Raw genomic sequence first — 20128 nt, 5'->3', positions numbered from 1 at the left:
AATAATGTAAGTATATTTCATCAAAATATTGGAAGTTTAGAGAATAAAATAGATGAGCTTCTGGTTTGTTTAGAAGATTTAGAAGCTGAGGATGAAATAGATGTACTATGCCTGTCTGAGCATCACATTGTTATTGATATGGATAAGGTAAATGTAAGTGGATATAAGCTCTCTGCACATGTAATTAGAGAAAATATGGAGAAAGGAGGAGTTGCCATATATGTCAAAAGTTATCATTGTGCAAAAAGTATAGAAACAAAAAAGTTTTGTGTAGAGAAACATATAGAAGCATATGCCTGTGAGCTTAAATTAAATAAAGGCACATTTATAATAGTAACTGTGTATAGGTCCCCATCGCGAAATTTTCATCTATTTCTGAAAAATTAGGACTCCTTGTGCTATCTGTCAGACAGGGGGAAGCAAATTATTATTTGTGGGGACTTCAATGTAGATTCTCTGAAAGAGGGTAATAGGAAAAATGACCTTGAAGTATTACTCGGTTCTTTCAATTTGACACCCGTTATTGATTTTCCTACTCGGGTGGTAAAGGATAGCAGCTCACTGACAGATAACTTCTTTATAGACCAAGATAAGTTTAACCAGATAAATGCTTAGCCTGTTGAGAATGGTCTTTCTGATCATGGTGCACAGCTAGTTACAATATATGACATAGCTCCATTCAGCAGTACTAAACAGTCCTCCAAAGTAGTACGTTCAATCAACGATTTAACAATTGCAAATTTCAGAGAAAGTCTACAGCAGTTAGACTGGGATGAGGTGTACCGTGAACCTGATGCCAATTTAAAATATAATTTATTTCATGACGCTTTTGTAAATGCATTTGAAAACTGCTTCCCCAAGAAAATAGTTAAATATACTCATAAGAAACCATGTAACAAACCATGGCTTACTAAGGGTATAAAAATATCTTGCAACCGGAATAGGGAAATGTATCTGACAGCAAGAAAGAGTAGTGACCCAGAAACTATCAAATATTATAAAAACTACTGTGCTATATTAGGAAAAGTTATTAAAAAATCCAGAAGTATGTGTATCATGTCTGAAATCAGCACCTCTGATAATAAAATTAAAACAATTTGGAATATTATTAAAAGAGAAACAGGTCAACCAAGAGCACAGGAAGACAGTATTACCATCAAATTGAATGAAAACTTTATGAACAAAAAGTCAGAAGTTGAAAATATTTTTATAATCATTTTCTAAATGTTGTGGATATAGTAGGATCCAGGTGTTCATTAGAAGATGCTAGGCTGTTAATGGAAGAGGCCAACCTAGGCAATTTGGTACAATTGGAATTTCACCCACTTCTCCCTCTGAAATTAGGAAAATAATAAACTTGCTTAAAAGCAAAAACTCACATGGAATTGATGGCATTTCCAGCAAAATACTAAAAGCTTGTTCTCAACAGATAAGATTCTCAGCCACCTGTGTAATAGCTCTCTGGAACAGGGCATTTTCCCTGATAGACTGAAATATGCTATTGTTATACCTTTGCATAAAAAAGGGGATAGATCTGATGTCAACAATTACCGTCCAATCTCCCTTCTAACAGCTTTATCCAAAATTTTTGAGAAAGTAATGTATTCAAGAGTAGCTTCACGTATCTGTAAAAATGAAGTACTAACAAAATGTCAGTTTGGTTTCCAGAAAGGTTTTTCAACAGAAAATGCCATATATGCTTTCACCAATCAAATTTTGAATGATCTGAATAACCAAACACCACCCATTGAGATTTTTTGTGATCTCTCAAAGGCTTTTGATTGTGTAAATCATGAAATTCTGCTAGACAAGCTCAAGTATTGTGGCATGAGTGGGACAGTGCACAAATGGTTTAATTTGTACCTAAATGGAAGAGTGCAGAAAGTTGAAATAAGTAGTTCTCATAATATGCAAAGATCAGCACATTCCTCAAACTGGGGAACAATCAAGAATGGGGTTCCACAAGGGTCAGTCTTGGGTCCTTTGTTGTTCTTAATATATATTAATGACTTGCCATTCTATATTCATGAAGCGGCAAAGTTAGTTCTCTTTGCTGATGATACAAGTATAGTAATCACACCTGACAAACAAAAATTAACTGATGAAATTGTCAATAATGTCTTTCAGAAAATTACTAAGTGATGTCTTGTAAATGGACTCTCACTGAATTTTGATAAGACTCAGTACATACAGTTCCGTACAGTAAATGGTATGACGCCATTAATAAATATAGACCTTAATCAGAAGCATATAGATAAGGTAGAATATTCAAAATTTTAGATGAGAGATTAAATTGGAAGAAACCCATTGATGATCTGCTGAAACGTTTGAGTTCAGCTACTTATGCAATAAGGGTCATTGCAAATTTTGGTGATAAACATCTTAGTAAATTAGCTTACTACGCCTATTTTCACTCATTGCTTGCATATGGCATCATATTTTGGGGTAATTCATCACTGAAGAATAAAGTATTTATTGCACAAGAACGTGTAATCAGAATAATAGCTGGAGTCCACCCAAGATCATCCTGCAGACATTTATTTAAGGATCTAGGGATATTCACAGTAGCTTTTCAGTATATATACTCTCTTATGAAAATTGTTATTAACAACCAAATCCAATTAAAAAGTAATAGCAGTGTGCATAACTACAATACTAGGCGAAAGGATGATCTTCACTATTCAAGATTAAATCTAACTTTGGCACAGAAAGGAGTGAGGTCACTTACCAAATAGTATCAAAAGTCTGACAGATAACCAACAAGTATTTAAGAAGAAATTAAAAGAATTTCTGAATGACAACTCCTTCTACTCCATAGAGGAATTTTTAGATATAAATTAAGAAAAAAAATATAAAAAAAATAAAAAAGTTGTCATATTAACTTAATTATGTTGTTAAATTAACTTAATTATGTCATGTATTGGAAAATTTGACTCGTTCCACATCATTACGAAATATCGTATTCATGATCCATGGAACTAGTATTAATCTAATCTAATCTAATCTTTGTTAAAACCATGAATTTCCAGTCCAGTTTCATTTAAAACAACTTTTTCATTCCCTTTATATACACATACACCAGAGTAACAAAACAACATGATTACATAATGTTATGAAATCAATGGCTTTTAATCATTTCCTTAGCATATATGTGTACTTGTGCAGTAAGAGTGATGAATACATGTATTACAAAAAACAGTTTGATTCCTAGATGCATAGAAAATATGAAAATTTGAGACTGAATAATAAGTCTTGCATTTACATACCATCAACTTTATTTGGCACATACTTCTCTCCAGATATCCATTTCCTCAAGGACTGTAGATCATCCTTTACTTCTTCAATTGAAAGTATCTTGTCTTCTGACATTTTCTTAAAACAAACACAATTACAAATACAAATTTTTAGTATGATTTCACTTTTTCTCAAAATTAATTTATGTAATTAAATCAGTTCATAGTGATTCTAAAGGCTAACAAACATAACTAAAGTTTCCATGGTTTTATTTAATTAAAAATATGTATTACCAAGCTATATTCACACATTCTGCTTGCAGCAGGACTCTACTATTTCATACAACATTCATTTGACGTGTCTCCTGTACCTGAATCAAATGATTTAGATTATGTATGCTATGAGACAATAAACCACAATTCACAATTTTATAATCTAACTGTAGCTTGTCTCTTGCACTCTTGTTAATTCAAAATGTGGGTTATCATAAATGTCAGCAGCAGAAGATCTCAGGCTGAAAATAAGTGGGTAAAATATGACGGTGTCTTTAACTTCTCTGTCTAAAGAGAATGTGAAAGACTACCATGTAATAGCAATGCACATGCAACAAACAGTTCCCACACCAAAACTAACAGTTGGCCCAGCATTTTACCAGAGAAAAATATGTATCTATAAGTACAGTATCCACGATTGTTGGTCAAATAAGGGATACATGTTTCTGTGGAGTGAGAAGGATGGAGGAAGGGGTTCAGATGAAGCTGGGAGCTGTTTATTAAAATTCTTGAAGATAACTAACAATCAAGCCAAAAATCTCCACATAATCACAGATAACTATAAGGACTAGGCAAATAATTGGTCTCTTATTGCCCTTGAAAGGACTCTCATATCCACCAAAAGATTTGAATCTGTGCAGCATTATTTCCCTGTGGCAGGTCATACTATACTTCCTTGCAATTGTGATTTTGGATGCATTGAAATTTATGCAAGAAACAGACATCAAGTAGTATACACACCAGATGAATGGGCAGAAGTTGTCAAATCTGCTGGTCTGAAAAATTTCATTGTGACAAAAATGCACAGACAAGACTTCAGACGCTTGGGCGATCTGAAGTCATTAATCTTGATACCCATTCTGTTCATATCTGGAGATCCTAATCGATTTAGTGAAGTGACTCAGTTTAAGCTTGAGTATAAATGAAATACGAATAATTTTGTTCTGAGTGATTTCAGTATAGATGAATTAAATGTCAAAAACATTATGTGGCCCAAAGTCTCCCAACACCCACACATGTCTATTAAAAACAATGAGTCTGCAATTAATAAGAGTTAAGAATTGTGTTGTGCATTAACTTCTCATCCACTAAATTTGTTACAGTTCCTTCTGAAGTATGACAGAACTTTGTTATTGTGTGGTGCAGCACTCCAATCTAGCATGAAAAAAAAAAAAAAAAAAAAAAAAAAAAGTATGAAGCTGCTGTCAACCAGAAAGTTGGTTTAACACCACAGTGCTTTACAAGTCATAGGTAGTAAACCTTTGATTTCCTCTGACCTTTGATCTGACTTACCTAGCAGTTATGGAGGGGATGGGGCTAGGTTCTGGTAGTTTAGCACAGAATCCAAACCATGGTTCACCTTGACATTCTAATTGAAAAGTTATTGCCATAGGTGAAAGAAGCAATACATGACAGAATATACTACCAGGACTGACTGAGGGCTGAGCTCCATAACTTATGATTTCTGTCTGCAATTTAGCTACTGCAGTTCACAGTTCTGCAGTGTAGTTGGGAAAACACCAGACATATTGCACTGTCAGTTACTATGAGGTACAAAAGAAATTAAGAAATCAAGCTACAGAGCTCATATCCAGAAGTTGATACATTCAGCTATAATTCCAACTATTATATCACAATTCATATGGACTTCATTACATACAGCTGTGAACTCTCCAACACTGAATAATAATTACAGCACTAACAGCCATATTTCCATGGACATGCACATAAATCTTAAGTATGACAAAGTGACATCAGCTTTGCCACATAAATTGTTGCAGACAGTAAATGTGGGTTGTATATAGCCCACTGAACTTAAAAAAGTATTTATTAAGCTTGAAGTCTGGCTGACTTGAAAACTTATTTGTGAATCAATATTAAAAATGTAGAACAATGTTCCAAGCAATATAGCTGGTACCTGTATCTGATTTTCATAGAAGTCTTATCAATCCTGTTATTGTTTACAGCACACAAGTCATCAATAATAAATGCTGCATCAGTGTCACAGCTAATGTGCACACTCTAACAATTGATTGGCACTAAGGCATTCAGTGGTTTATTTCTGAAAGCAGTAGCCCTGTTGAGAACTTCCTTCATTTATTTTTCTAGCATACCATTCAGCTCTTCTCTGTGAAACACAGCCTATGAAAAACAATAAAATACATTAACACAAAATTAAAACACATCACACAAATGAATGCTGCATGAAGGCATATCAGTAATGTCTGTATAAAATAACAGTTTTTATAGAGCAAGGAAGAAAGTGTCGAGAAAAAAAGAGTAATAAAACATAAATTAAAAAACATTTCATATGTTGCTATTAAATGGCCACATACCTCATCTGTTCAAGTAAAATAAAGGATTTTATGGATCTTATTGTTCATAAATGCATATTAGATGAAACATACTTGTCATACTAAAACATAGTAACCTTGATCAGTGGTACGAAACAGGCACAAAAATGACTATGACAAAAAAATCAAGTGCTTGACAAATATAAATTTGTGGCACGAAATCATCTGATATTCTTATAAACTACCAACAGATACATTAACCCATACTTCCAGTTTTTACTTATGGCAGATACAAATAACTTCTAGGAGAAACCAGTGAAAAAATCTTGGAATGTTTATCAATGTGTATTTATTCTTTGATGCTGTTTGTGACAAATGGCAGAGCTATAATTTCTAGTTATGTGGCACTGTACGAAGCAAAGAAAAAAATTCATCACCTCAGTGAATGTGTTGAACAAAAAACTTTGTTACATCAATAGATGTACATATGTCAATATTCACTACATTATAAACAATCACTACTGAAGGTGATCACAGGAAGTTTAGTTTCAGACACATCCAGTGTTCTCACTAATGAGTTGCACCATCACAGTATGCTTGATGGAAGTTGTATTGACTGAATTAGAGATTGCATATTGTGATGTTACCTTATATATTGTGTTGATAGTTCTACCTCAAATTAACAGAACTCATATTACACTTTTACTGTGACTAGAAGACAATTTTAATTATATTGAGAGAAGAGTTTTTATACGTTTCCAATTGGCTACACAACATTCTATTTCATGTCATAACAGAAAACTGAAAAACACTTCTAAATTAAAAAATAAATTTATATTTCACAGCTACATTTATACTCTGCAACCATTGTACAGTGCCTGGTGGAGTGTACTTATGACAATAATAGTAATTTTGTTCTGTTACATTCACATTCAGAGTGAAATATAAATATCTGTCTATATGTCTTATTGCACACTCCAATCTTTCTTATATTGCTATCATAATGCCCATGCTGGATACAAAATGGAGTCAACAGAATTATCACAAAGTTCTTCTTGAATGCATGTTCTCTAAATTTATCCAACAGAGTAACATTATCTTCCTTCCTGAGGTCCCAATTTTAAGTTCCCATACACTATTATCTGAGTTATACTGACCACTTAGAACAGTTGTTATGTCTGTATTTGATTGATGTGTACTGTTGTGCCTACCCAATCAAAGCTTCAAATGCCTGAGGAATACCTTGTAATATATCATACTTTATTGTAAGTGGTTTACTTTACAGATGCACTTCATTTTCCACAAATCCTCGCACCAATATAAATGTTCAATTTCTCTTCTGGAGTACTGACTTCAAGTGTTCTGCCCATCCCATATTTCTTTGTAACATTACTCCTGTAGATTTGACAGGCTTCTGAAGTTTATCAGTAGTCTAGCAATTAGATACTTTTGGTCTTTTATCTATTTGTAAAGAGAGAGCTGACCATTTTTTTATGTACAAAGTAGAAAAAAGACTGTTGAAGTCCTTTTTAATTTTCTTACAACAATTCAGGGACTTTTGTTTCCTGAAAAAAGTCAGTACACAATCAGATAATGCTAATGACAGTTTGTAACAAAATTTTCAATGTACATAGAGAATATCAGAATTCTATTACATTTTATTTGGAGACATTCAAAGCTACTGTATTTCTGCTGAATGTTTACAATTCCATTTAGTGGACTGTGTTGTACTACATTAAGCAATCATTTTTCACACCAATCTCATATTTGAGTAAATACTCCACATAACTGTACCAAGGTAAACAATTGATAATGTAGTGCAGTGGTCAGCACTTTTCAGGTCAGCTGTTTCTACTATTTGCAAGATGTATTTGACTGTGTTTCACATACATAGTTTCACTTGAGCCAATGTTAACACTTTGAAACAAAGTTCTGTTCTTAATGCTGAAACTTAGAATATGGTCTGGGATCCTGCAACAAACGAATCATAGCAATATTGGTTTTGGTCTGTAATTTTGTGTAGGCTTATCCACTCTTTCACCAACCTAGCAAACAGAATTCATGTGTGACTGTTCACTGTGCAAGACATATAAATACAAATATGGCAAGGTGCTAATTCTGCAATGTATCCAATGTAAAATCTTATTGGAGTTCTATTAGGGCCTGGTGTATTGTTTGCTATCTTCTGGAGTTATATCTGTGGCTGGCCCTAGATGCTAATGTAAGCCTGTGTTCCTTTGTGTAAAATGGTGTGGAAACATGATCACTGTCAAGGGTTACAGTCAACCCCATCTGACCACCACAAGGAATGATTGCTGTATTTTATATCAAGCATATTCTAACTCCTTCACATCTTGTGCCTGCCATCTGAGAACAAGTAACAAACTTTCTGTGTTAACTTGCACCATTGGTGGACTAGGAGCAGCTGGACTAGGGAATTACCATCCCCTATGTAGGATACTGCTAATCCCATAGCAAAAATAACTGCATTTGAAATGGTGCCATAACCAGGAAGCTTGACTGCTGATGAATGGCACCACAGTGTGTTAAGCAACGAATCACAGTTCAGCATAACACTACTTGACCATCATTAGCATGTATGGCAGCGACCTGGGAAACAGTTTCATTCTTCCTCTGGCTTGGAGAGGCACAGTGGTGTTACTTTGGTATCATGGCATGGGAAACCATTGTGTTCAACAACAGGACATGGTTGATAGTGATTGAGGGAATTCTGACAGCAGAACTATATGTGATGGATGTCCTGCTTCTTCACTTGTTACCTCTCTTGCAGCAGTATTGTGGTCCTATTTTTCAAGAGGACAAGCATTGTTTTGCACATGTCTCCATGAACAATCTGTGTGATGTTGAGGTACTTTTATGGCCATTAAGATCTACAGACCAGTTTCTGATAGAACATGTGTGGGACCAGCTCAGATTTCAACTCTGTCTCAGTGGAAATATCTTGGAAAATGGGCCAACGTCCCTCAGGAGAGGATACAATGACTGTATGACACCGTTCCCAACCATATTAGTGTATGCAGCCAGGCCACAGGAGATGCAAAATAATACTGATAAGTGAGCTCTTACTGCCAAGTTCTTTGTATATTTGACATGATATTGTGATGACCGAAATGACATCACAAACCCTCTCAACCACTTCAGTTTCATTTCATTTCCTCTCCCTTTCTGGGTGTATCACTTTCTTTTGTGAGGCAGTGTAAAAAACGTTCAGCTTATATTTTACTACTGCTTATTCACACTTTCTTCTTCTTTTTCTTGTGCCTTCTTTCGGTACCAGTGCTAGGTCGACGTGGTTGTTAACACGTAATTTGAAAGGGTGGCCGAATGTCATCCCTATTGCCATCACATCATCCTCCCGAGACGGAATATGTGGAAGTGAGTGAAAGTTTTCGAAATGTTCGTGAATAGTGTAAGTGAGGTGGGACTCTGTTACCAGTCCAGTATTCACCTAGTGGGAGTGGGAAATTGGCTAATAACCACATCCAGGCCGACCACCGCACACATTTTTGTCAATAATCTGGTGGGAGGATTCGATCTGAGGCCGGCGCACCACCACATCATGTAAGGCTATCCAGACGGGTGTCTACTTGTGCTGGCCGCTGTGGCCGAGCGCTTCTAGGCCCTTCAGTCCGGACCTGAGCTGCTGCTGCGGTCGTAGGTTCGACTCCTGCCTCGGACCATGGATGTGTGTGATGTCCTTAGTTTAGTCAGGTTTAAGTAGTTCTAAGTCTATGGGACTGATGACTGCAGAGGTTAAGTCCCATAGTGTTTAGAGCCATTTGAACCATTTGTTTACTTGTGCGTTCGGTGTATAAGGAAAGATTATGCAGCAGGTTTCTCGTTCACAAATCGCATTTTAACGTTGGCTATTTCCCAGAAGATCGTTTTATGCCTCATGTAAAGTGGACAAACGCCTACCAAATCGGCAGTGTCAGGGTCGCGACCTGTTCATAGTTTCGCGATATTGCTGCTTGCATTTGTCAGGATCCTTACTACATTCCTCTGACTGTGGGACTAATGGGTTCAGGAGAGCCATACTCATCGCCATGCTGGGTCTCAACGGTCTCACATGACTAGAGCCCGAAAGGATAGATATATTGTTAGCTGTGCCGTTCAACATTCTAAAGCCACGTTTCATAACTTGAGCCAGGAAGCGGGTTTGTTTACAAGCAAGTCTCGTCATGGGCAGTGCGACGACGTCTGGAGGACAGAGGATCGTCAACACGGAGACCATTGCTGTGGTTTCCATTCACGCTGCAGCAGAGACGCGCCAACAACTGAGCGCCGAACGACAACACTGCACCAAACGACTCCATTTTCTATGTACAGCCCCATAATGGACGTATCTGCATGTGAACTAACGTTGCCAGATCGTATTCGTGATTGTCATTCAAACTCAACAGCTGGGACGTTGTTGGTACAATTGGATACACAGTTTCTATCCCCATTGGCTCACGTAGCTGGTTAGTTGGGCAGGAGCCGTTACATTTCTGACGTGTATTGCTGTATTCCGTCTTCCAGGTCTCCGTGACGTATTTATCAACAAGATGAGGCATGTTGCTAGTGCTGTCGTGAACTACCTGGATACCTGGATACGGAGCGTGCACGACTTTTGCCCCGGCTAGGACGATCTCGAGCACTCTCACCCAGTGAAAGCATATTGTCATCGTTTGCCGAAGGACTAATCACGCCACCTCTCGCCAGTTACTCCGATTCGTTAACTATGGCATACAACTGAAGCAGCATGTAATGAGGGATGGCAGCTGTGTTTACTAAGTATTGCACCCAGTCTTCTGGCGTTGTAAACTGCCTATAGACAACAGCAAGGTCTGCGAATTGTCTAAGAGCCTCCAGCGTTATCCACTAGATCATTAATATTCCAGTCAGTAATGGTCTCTCATTCACTTTGTGTTTTCCTGAAATCACCTTTGCATCCGTCGGTTTTGTTCCGTTAAGAAACACATGTTGAGTTCTTTCTCCAAGGAAGCCCTGCAACCAGTCAAAAGTCTGCTCCGATACTTCGTTAGCTTTTTTTTTCGCTAAACGACAGTGCGGGAATTTATGCAATGCCATCCTAAACATCTCATATATTTTTCTAAACTCAAGGAATCAACACAAGAAACAATCGAACAGTTTTCAAACTTTTCCAGTGACAGTAATATTTTTGCCGTAAGATAAAGCAAGTAAAAATAAAAAAAAGTCAGACCACAGTGATGAGAGCTTTCATTAGGCTCGCAATTACTGTGCCGTGCAACTGCCCTTGGCTCGCAATGTGACTATGTCTGTGGATACCGCCGTTACATGCAGCTTGGCGAAAAAGAGTAGAGCATTGAAAGGCCGGGAATGTCTCGTTCTACAATGCCAGAGACACAGCCAACGGAATTTTCCCGAGCGCTAAGCATTCAGAACTGGTCGGCACTTGACAATGAGTCGCACATTTTCATCTCGGCGCTAGGCACTTTGCGCAAGTGGAATGTGGGTGCGTTGCGTAATAGATCCGTCAGGAAGGACGTCCGGTGGTTTTAGACTAAGGCGACGGTGACGTCACACTAGGCTGCCGAAATATTGCGCAGTTCCTCAGTGTAAATGACGCACAGTACCTGGCGTGTGGATATGCAGTGATAAGTTTGACAAAAGACAAACATAGTGTAGCAAAAAATTTTCACTATGATGCCGAGAAGAACGCTTTCAATCATGTGAGACTGCAAATATTTTATTTAGTGAAGAAAATAATATATTTCTAACTACCCACAATACTCGTTTGTAGCACTGATAACCAAAATTTCACTTTCGTTTGGAACCGACGTGGTAAAGTCGGCGCCCTATAATTTTCTGGGTAATCTGGTTCTTGTATAGGTGTACGGAAATGACACTGCCTAGATTACAATAAGAGCACAAAAGAACAAGTTTCAAGATAGTTCGTTGATTCGACGACCAATTTGATCCATACAATTTCGTTTGATAGGCGAAAAAGGGCAGAAACAAAATCTGGGGAACAGGGTCGACGACAAGTTGTTTTCACAATTCGCGTGATTCTGTCGTAGCAGCGGCCGATGAGAATCCTCAAAAAAAAAAAAAAAAAAATTTTTTTTTTTTGGTACACTGCCATCATGGGCAGCACAATATTTTGACTGCAGTTTGGGCTTCAGTTTGTACTGATGGCACCATATTTCATCTAGAGTTGTAACATATCACTTCCAAGTTCCGCGCTTTGGCTAGAAGTGGTCGCTATTGTGAACGTCATCCCTGGTTTTCAGCTTCCGGGGGAGAGGGACGGAGAAAACGGGTGCCCTTCTTTTAATCCAGCTAAAGGTGTGCGCTCTGGACCGACTGTGCTGTGTTTAAATGCAACTGATTTCCACAGAGAGGTCAGTGTTTTCTGACACTTTCTGGACAAGAAACTTATCAGAGGGTTGGCAGGAAGCAGCAAGTAGAGTACACGCAGAATAACGCGGCCGATAAATGTGCAATCGGCAGGGCATGCGAGGTGAGTGTGTTAGTGGTGGGGGTTGTGGGCCGGCGCTGTAGGGGAAATACCGAGCCCTGAAGGCGAAATGCAGTTCTAAATTAAAGTCTACGCTCACATTTTTTGTAAATATTCCAAAATATCTACTGTCACCCCTTCTTTGATTAGTATCTGAAAAGAATTGCCCTGAAAATGCAGCAAAAGCAACATTTTATTTTCGCCTGGCTTGTTAATCATTTGTAACTTTTAGATAAGCGTCATTAGTGGCGATTTTTGAGTAAAACCTAAATTTCTCTTGTTGTCATTTTAAAATTTGCTTCTTTTGCCAAAAACACAGTGGAGTTTACACAATGTGACCACAGTAGCATGTTGTACATACACAACTGCAGGAGAATTCTGAAACTGGTTTATTAAGTGAGGACCTGAGAAAAAGTAAGGTCAATAGCTTATAAAAAAAGCACACCCTTGTACAAAAATAAACGTGTAATATCTTCACTTCTGATGTTCCAAGACCCAAAGCCTTTCTCGTTTCACCAGCTACCAATGATCCTTAAAAATTACATTCTAGTCTCGAAAATGTCCGTAGTTAGTGGAATGACATGGTAGATAATGAAGTTTTTCACAATAAACATTTGGAATAAAACTCTCCTCTTTGCGTGCTGTCATTTGCAAAAATATCATTTTGATATCTCAAGATGTTTATAAAATAGGAGGTATGTTGTGAATATTGCATTAGAGATTTATAGCTGGTTGCTCGCGCTTGCAAGCGTGTCAGCTACTTAAGATCAACTTTCTCAGTATTGGTGACATATAGAGACCTCAACCCAAGTCTAAAGAAAAATTCAGTATGTTAGCTAAAGTACATACGCACCAACATACACTACTGGTCATTAAAATTGCTACACCAAGAAGAAATCCAGATGATAAACGGGTATTCATTAAACAAATGTATTATACTAGAAGTGACATGTGATTACATTTTCACGCAGTTTGGGTGCATAGATCCTGAGAAATCAGTACCCAGAACAACCACCTCTGGCCGTAATAACGGCCTTGATACACCTGGGCATTGAGTCAAACAGAGCTTGGATGGCCTGTACAGGTACAGCTGCCCATGTAGCTTCAACACGATATCACAGTTCATCAAGAGTAGTGGCTGGAGTATTGTGACGAGCCAGTTGCTCGGCCACCACTGACCAAACGTTTTCAATTGGTGAGAGATCTGGAGAATGTGCTGGCCAGGGCAGCAGTCGAACATTTTCTGTATTCAGAAAGGCCCGTACAGGACCTGCAACATGCGGTCGTCCATTACCCTGCTGAAATGTAGGGTTTCGCTGGGATCGAATGAAGGGTAGAGCCACGGGTCGTAACACATCTTAAATGTAACGTCCACTGTTCAAAGTGTCGTCAATACGAACAAGAGGTGACCGAGACGTTTAACGAATGGCACCCCATACCATCACGCCGAGTGATACGCCAGTATGGCGATGACGAATACACGCTTCCAATGTGCGTTCACCGCGATGTCGCCAAACACGGATGCGACCATCATGATGCTGTAAACAGAACCCGGATTCATCCGAAAAAATGACGTTTTGCCATTCGTGCACCCAGGTACGTCGTTGAGTACACCATCGCAGGCGGTACTGTCTGTGATGCAGCGTCAAGGGTAACCGCAGCCATGGCCTCCGAGGTGATAGTCCATCCTGCTGCAAACGTCGTCGAACTGTTCGTGCGGATAGTTGTTGTCTTGCAAACGTCTCCATCTGTTGACTCAGAGATCGACACGTGGCTGCACGATCCGTTACAGCCATGCAGATAAGATGCCTGTCATCTCGACTGCTAGTGATACGAGGCCGTTGGGATCCATCACGGCGTTCCGTATTACCCTCCTGAACCCACCGATTCCATTTTCTGCTAACAGTCATTGGATCTCGACCAACGCGAGCAGCTGTGTCGCTATTAGATAAACCGCAATCGCGATAGCCTACAATCCGACCTTTATCAAAGTCGGAAACGTGATGGTAGGCATTTCTCCTCCTTATACGAGGTATCACAACAACGTTTCACGAGGCAACGCCGGTCAACTGCTGTTTGTGTATGAGAAATCGGTTGGAAACTTTCCTCATGTCAGCACGTTGTAGGTGTTGCCACCGGCGCCAACCTTGTGTGAATGCTCTGAAAAGCTAATCATTTGCATATCATAGCATCTTCTTCCTGTCGGTTAAAGTTCGCGTTTGTAGCACGTCATCTTCGTGGTGTAGTAATTTTAATGGCCAGTAGTGTATCACGCAACATGCACCAAACGCAAAATCACAGGTAGCTCCATTTTTCACCGCACACTTTTGCGAATTTTGGGCACTGTATTACTCAAATGTAAACATCATAAGAACTATGACCATTAACAAAATCATAGGAAGGTCATCATTAAGCTGACATATAAAGCTGTACGTAACGCAAAAATGTTTTTTTTTATCGAATAGTTTCTGTAAAATCGTTTGAGAAAGATTTCATGGCGTGCGCCTCGATGCTGGCATCGCAGTGCATCGCTAAGCGGCCGAAAGCGGGCATTGGCGATCCCTCCCCTTCCGAACAAATGAATGAACTAAGCGCAGCGCTTTGTACGAAAACTGGTCACTGCGCACCGAACACCGTAGCTTGCGTGGCCTCTAGTGTGGCAAATGCCCGCTTTCGTGATCTGGGGGCTGGTTGTCTGAAAGGTGTGGATGTTTAAATAATTTCGTAGAGCGATTTTGTAGTTCGCGAATTCAAGAATCAGCTGGTAGCCATCTCGACCGGGAGTCACGGAACCTCTAAGAGGTGGGGATGAGGTATCAATACCGTTGCGTGTGTGAAGTCGGGAGTGAATGGTCCTCTGTGATCAGTAAAGTTGTTTTCCGGTCTCAGAGAGAACAGGAGCGCCTTAACGAATGAGCGTTTGTTACGTGTATAGAAATCGTATATTAGGGCGTGGAGACGTCAACGAACAAGAAAATCTGCACACACGGTACAGACTACGACAGAGAAGCCGCGGGGCTAAGTTAGTCTAGACATGGCGCCTCTTGAAACGGAAAACACTTCGGCACCCTTGGTTACGGAACCACCCACCATGCGAGCACCACTAATTAATTTTCGAAGTCACTTGGCTCCGATATAACTCATTTACCGTTACACAGAACACTGTTCTAAGCTCGAATGACACTTGAAACATAGTGAGGACATTGACTGGGTGCTATTCATGGTCAAATACAACAGCGCAACCTGCTGGCGTGGCTGGTATCTGGACTTTCGTTCAAGCATGCATTTCTCGCGTTGTATATATGTATAATTTTGTCCAACCCTTTTGCCACAATTAATATACTGGTGTGTGTGTGTGTGCGTGTGGTGTGTAAAACCATACAACTAATTGCTTTATACGTTTATCTGGAAATTGAAGGTAAGGTTGTTTTGCGAACTTTGCCTTTATGTTTGTGTAGTTCACAAAGGCGAAGAAGTTCGGATTACTCTATTAGGGTCCCACTTCGGGAAGATGATTTCATGGTCGATCTCTTCCTCTATCTTTGGCCAAATAAGCTCTTTCATCTCTGATGACCACCAAATCGACGAGACCTTAAACACAAACTTTCCTTTGACTCCTGGGAGTCACTACCGGCATAGATCAACTATACCTCCCGTTAATTGCTCGTCGGAGCGTAGGAATTGTTACGCACACAGTTCTTTACACAGCGCTGGTCTGGTGGGAACGGTTCCCATGTAGGAGCCACTTTCCACAGCTAAATTTACGACGCACAGTGTGTAAAGCAAGGTCGGCCTGAATATAGACCTTCTGCTGGAGAAACGTTGCGCTTCTAACTGTACATCAAGGATGTATATTGTCTAATCAAAAATAGACGGCTGCCCCTACGTAATGCGGAATTGACCACTAGATGTTACGATAGGCAGTCGCAGTAGTATGAAAGGAGGCTGGGGATAGTGTACTGGCAGGAGAAAAACAGTAAGGCAGAGCGGATCGTTCAGGATAACTCGGTGACTTCGAACACGGACTGATTACTGGAGTCACCTGGATAACAAATTCATCAACGACATTTCTACCCTTCTAATGCTGCCCAAGTCGAATGTTGGTGACGTAACTGTGAAGTGGAAACGCGAAGAAAAAATCCGGAGTTAAACTAACGCCATCCAGACGTCAACTAACGACCGACAGAGACAGTCGAGCATTGGGGGGGGGGGGGGGCGGAAGTAAAATATCGCATGAACACAGAGGAAAAAGCCACTCTGTGCTACGCGCAGTGAAGATAGCACAATGACTGTGCATAGGGAGTTACGGAGAGTGGGTTACAATGGTCGCACAGCCTCTTATAAGCCACACATTTTGCAGTTACTGACAAGTGACGCTTGAGCTGGTGTAAAGTGCGACGCCATTCGATATTGTATGGTTGGAGAAGAGTGATTTGGAGTGATGAACCCGGCAATCCGATGGAGGGTCTGAGTTTGTCGAATGCCTGGAGGACGTTACCTGCCGTCATGTGTAGTGCCAACAGTGAAGTACAGACGAGGTGGTGTTACGGTATAAGGGTGTTTCTCGTTGTTGAGACGTGCCCCCAATATTCAGAGTAAGAAGACGCTAAATGCGGGGGTGCATGAACACATTTTACAGCACTGGGCATTGTGTACAGTAGAACAATAGTTCGGAGACGATGATGGTATCAACGTGACGATGCACCGTGTCAGAGAAGCAGCATCCACGAGGCAGTGGATGTGGGCAATACCGTTCCCGAAATGGACTGGCCTACACGCGGTGGCGACCTGAATCCAATGGAACACCTCTGGGATGACTGAGGACATCGACTTCGCTCCAGACACTAGCGTACAACATCACTACCCTGTCTGGTTTCAGCTCTTGGCGAAAAATGAGGTGTCGTTTCTCTACGGACATTCGCAAACTCACCGAAAGTACACTACTAGCCATTAATTGCTACACCAAGAAGAAATGCAGATGATAAACGGGTATTCATTGGACATATATATTACACCAGAACTGACATGTGACTACATTTTCACCCAATTTGGGTGCATAGATCCTGAGAAATCAGTACCCTGAACAACCACCTCTGGCCGTAATAACGGCCTTGATACGCCTGGGCATTGAGTCAAACAGAGCTTGGATAAGGTGTACAAGTACAGCTGCCCATGCAGCTTCAACACGATACAACAGTTCATCAAGAGTAGTGGCTGGCGTATTGTGACGAGCCAGTTGCTCGGCCACCATTGACCAGACGTTTTCAATTGGTGAGAGATCTGGAGAATGTGCTTGCCATGTCAGCAGTCGAACATTCTCTGTATCCAGAAAGGCCCGTACAGGACCTGCAACATGCGGTCGTGCATTATTCTGCTGAAATGTAGGGTTTCACAGGGATCGAATGAAGGGTAGAGCCACGGGTTATAACACATCTGAAATGTAACGTCCACTGTTGAAAGTACCGTCAATGCGAATAAGAGGTGACCGAGACGTGTAACCAATGGCACACGATAAACCGCAATCGCGATAGGCTACAATCCGACCTTTATCAAAGTCGGAAACGTGATGGTAGGCATTTCTCCTCCTTATACGAGGCATCACAACAACGTTTCACCAGGCAACGCCGGTCAACTGCTGTTTGTGTATGAGAAATTGATTGGAAACTTTCCTCATGTCAGCACGTTGTAGGTGTCGACACCGGCGCCAACCTTGTGTGAATGCTCTGAAAAGCTAATCATTTGCATATCACAGCATCTTCTTCCTGTCGGTTAAATTTCGCGTCTGTAGCACGTCATCTTCGTGGTGTAGCAATTTTAATGGCCAGTAGTGTATTTAAAAAGCTTCGACAGTATTTACATAAAAATTTCGGAGACATTACTTTTCAGTAGGCCCTCGTAATGTATAAAGTAATATCACTGACAACACTTTGTAATAAATAAATAAAGAATAAGTAAAATATGCACCATTAAAGTTTAACTTCTGTTTCAGTGGGTAATGGCCCATACATGGCTCTGATCTCAGAGACGTATTCATGTCACAGAGACGTATGAGTAAGTTTGGTATGTGAAAATAAGACGTCACGGTCGAATGACCTCATGAAAATTGCTGACTACGTCTGAAAATGCAAGGACGGAGGAGGAGAGGGGGTGTGGGCTTGAAATTTTCACACTGGGAGCCGATCCTGTCATAGATTCTCTGAGAACATGAATCCACTTCTACCGGTGCTAGGTAGCTTTCTGGCGAAACGAAACTCCTCAGTGGTCAGTACTGACTGCGGTTTGCCTGTTTATCTCCGGTTTTCCTCCGAGATGCCCGCACGTGTTGGCTGCCGTTAATTTGCGTCGTTTGTGTTTTAATGGGAACCCGCTCTCTGATGTCCCCGGGAGATGTTCAGTCTGCTTGGCGACAACAGCTGACAGAAACTTTCCTGCAGGTGAGAGCTCTATCTAGCAGTACGTTTTTCATTATTCCTACTTAGTTCAAAATTTTTAAGAATACCAGCTGTCCACGGCATGTACTGCAGTACGTCTTTCTAAGTAGGTAAACATATACAAAGCGGGGGCAAACGATATACGAAAAAGCGCAATAACAAAAAAATAATGACGTAGAGTAATGAAAGTTTGGGAACATATTTGTCTATGTAGCGTATTTAAGTGATGAACATCGCAAGATCACAGGTTAACGTGAGCGCGAGAAAAGCCATTGGCGATGAGCAATGCTGATACATGCGTAACCGGTGTAGCCGGCAGAGTGTTGGATGTAGGCATGCAAACATGCATGAATTGTGCTGTATAGGTGCACGGAGTCAGTTTGTGGGATGGAGTTCCATGTCCGTACACTTGGCCAGACAATACAGGGATGGTTAATGTTGTTTATGGATGACGGGGGATTTGTCGTTCGATGATGTCCCTTATGCACTCGGCTGGAGACAGATCTGGTGATCGGGCAGACCAAGGCAACATGTCGACACTCTATAGAACATTTTGGGTTACAAGAGCGGTACATGAGCAAGTGTTGTCCTGTTGGGGTCAGCACACCGCTCTCCCGGTCGATATGATGGTATTCTTGACCGAAGTCACTACTGTTCGGTCGAGTAGCTCCTCAGTTGGCATCAAGAGGCTCAGTGCACCCTGAAAAATTTTAGCTTTTAAGACAGTGCAATCAAGAGAGACGGCCATACATGTTACATATTTTGATATTCGCAGTCTCACTCATCGAAACCTATACGGTACGTCCTGTTGACTTAGAATCGTGAAACTTGGCAAGAAGCAAGATTTCATAGCAAACAAAAGGAAAATAATCTGAAATGGTCAGTTTTCAGGTATAACAAACGAAAGAAATTTTTTGTCATTTGTAATCAGACTGTCTTTCTACCCGTCCGCTTAAGACCACTTTTTCTCAGGAACGAGTATACGTTTAAGTTGAACTTTATGTCACATACTAAGGTCTATGATCCCTTGGCGATGTAATAAACGTTAGCTGCTAAGTCAATGTAGTCTAAAGATACGCTTTTTATATCACGTATTTTAATATTCGAGAACTAACTCATCAAAACCTATAGGGTATTTTCCGTTGACTTAGAAGCATGAAATTTGGCAAGGAGCAACGTTCCACAGTACAAACTCAGGACAAAGTCAGAACATTATGAATCTACAACTATATCACACGGAAAAATATTTCTTTTATTATTTGTTATCCGTCGTCATATTCTCGAGTGTTGGAATCCGTGGGACCGGTATCTTGCCAGTATCAATGGCGATAACAAGTAAAAATCGTTGAGATTCTCGATTCCTGGAATGGATGAACTGTCTGTATACGTAAT

The 20128-nt window shown here is 40.2% G+C and overlaps 1 protein-coding gene across 2 annotated transcripts in view; it reads right to left on the bottom strand.

Moving 5' to 3' along the window:
* LOC126419161 (alpha-tocopherol transfer protein-like) overlaps positions 1-20128 on the bottom strand; it is a 138441-nt gene that overhangs the window by 37210 nt on the left and 81103 nt on the right. For both annotated transcript variants that reach the window (XM_050086286.1, XM_050086285.1), the window contains exons 2-3: positions 5425-5648; positions 3267-3372 (exon numbers count right to left, since the gene is read on the bottom strand). In XM_050086286.1, coding sequence (XP_049942243.1) covers positions 3267-3369 — 103 coding nt within the window. In that variant the 5' untranslated portion in view covers positions 3370-3372; positions 5425-5648. The remainder of the gene's footprint in view (positions 1-3266; positions 3373-5424; positions 5649-20128) is intronic.

The sequence above is a fragment of the Schistocerca serialis genome, chromosome 9 (genome assembly GCF_023864345.2).
Source record: "Schistocerca serialis cubense isolate TAMUIC-IGC-003099 chromosome 9, iqSchSeri2.2, whole genome shotgun sequence".
NCBI classification, from domain to species: domain Eukaryota; kingdom Metazoa; phylum Arthropoda; class Insecta; order Orthoptera; family Acrididae; genus Schistocerca; species Schistocerca serialis.
The sequence above is the reverse complement of the archived record's forward strand: the minus strand, read 5'-3'. Positions and strand labels throughout refer to the sequence as shown.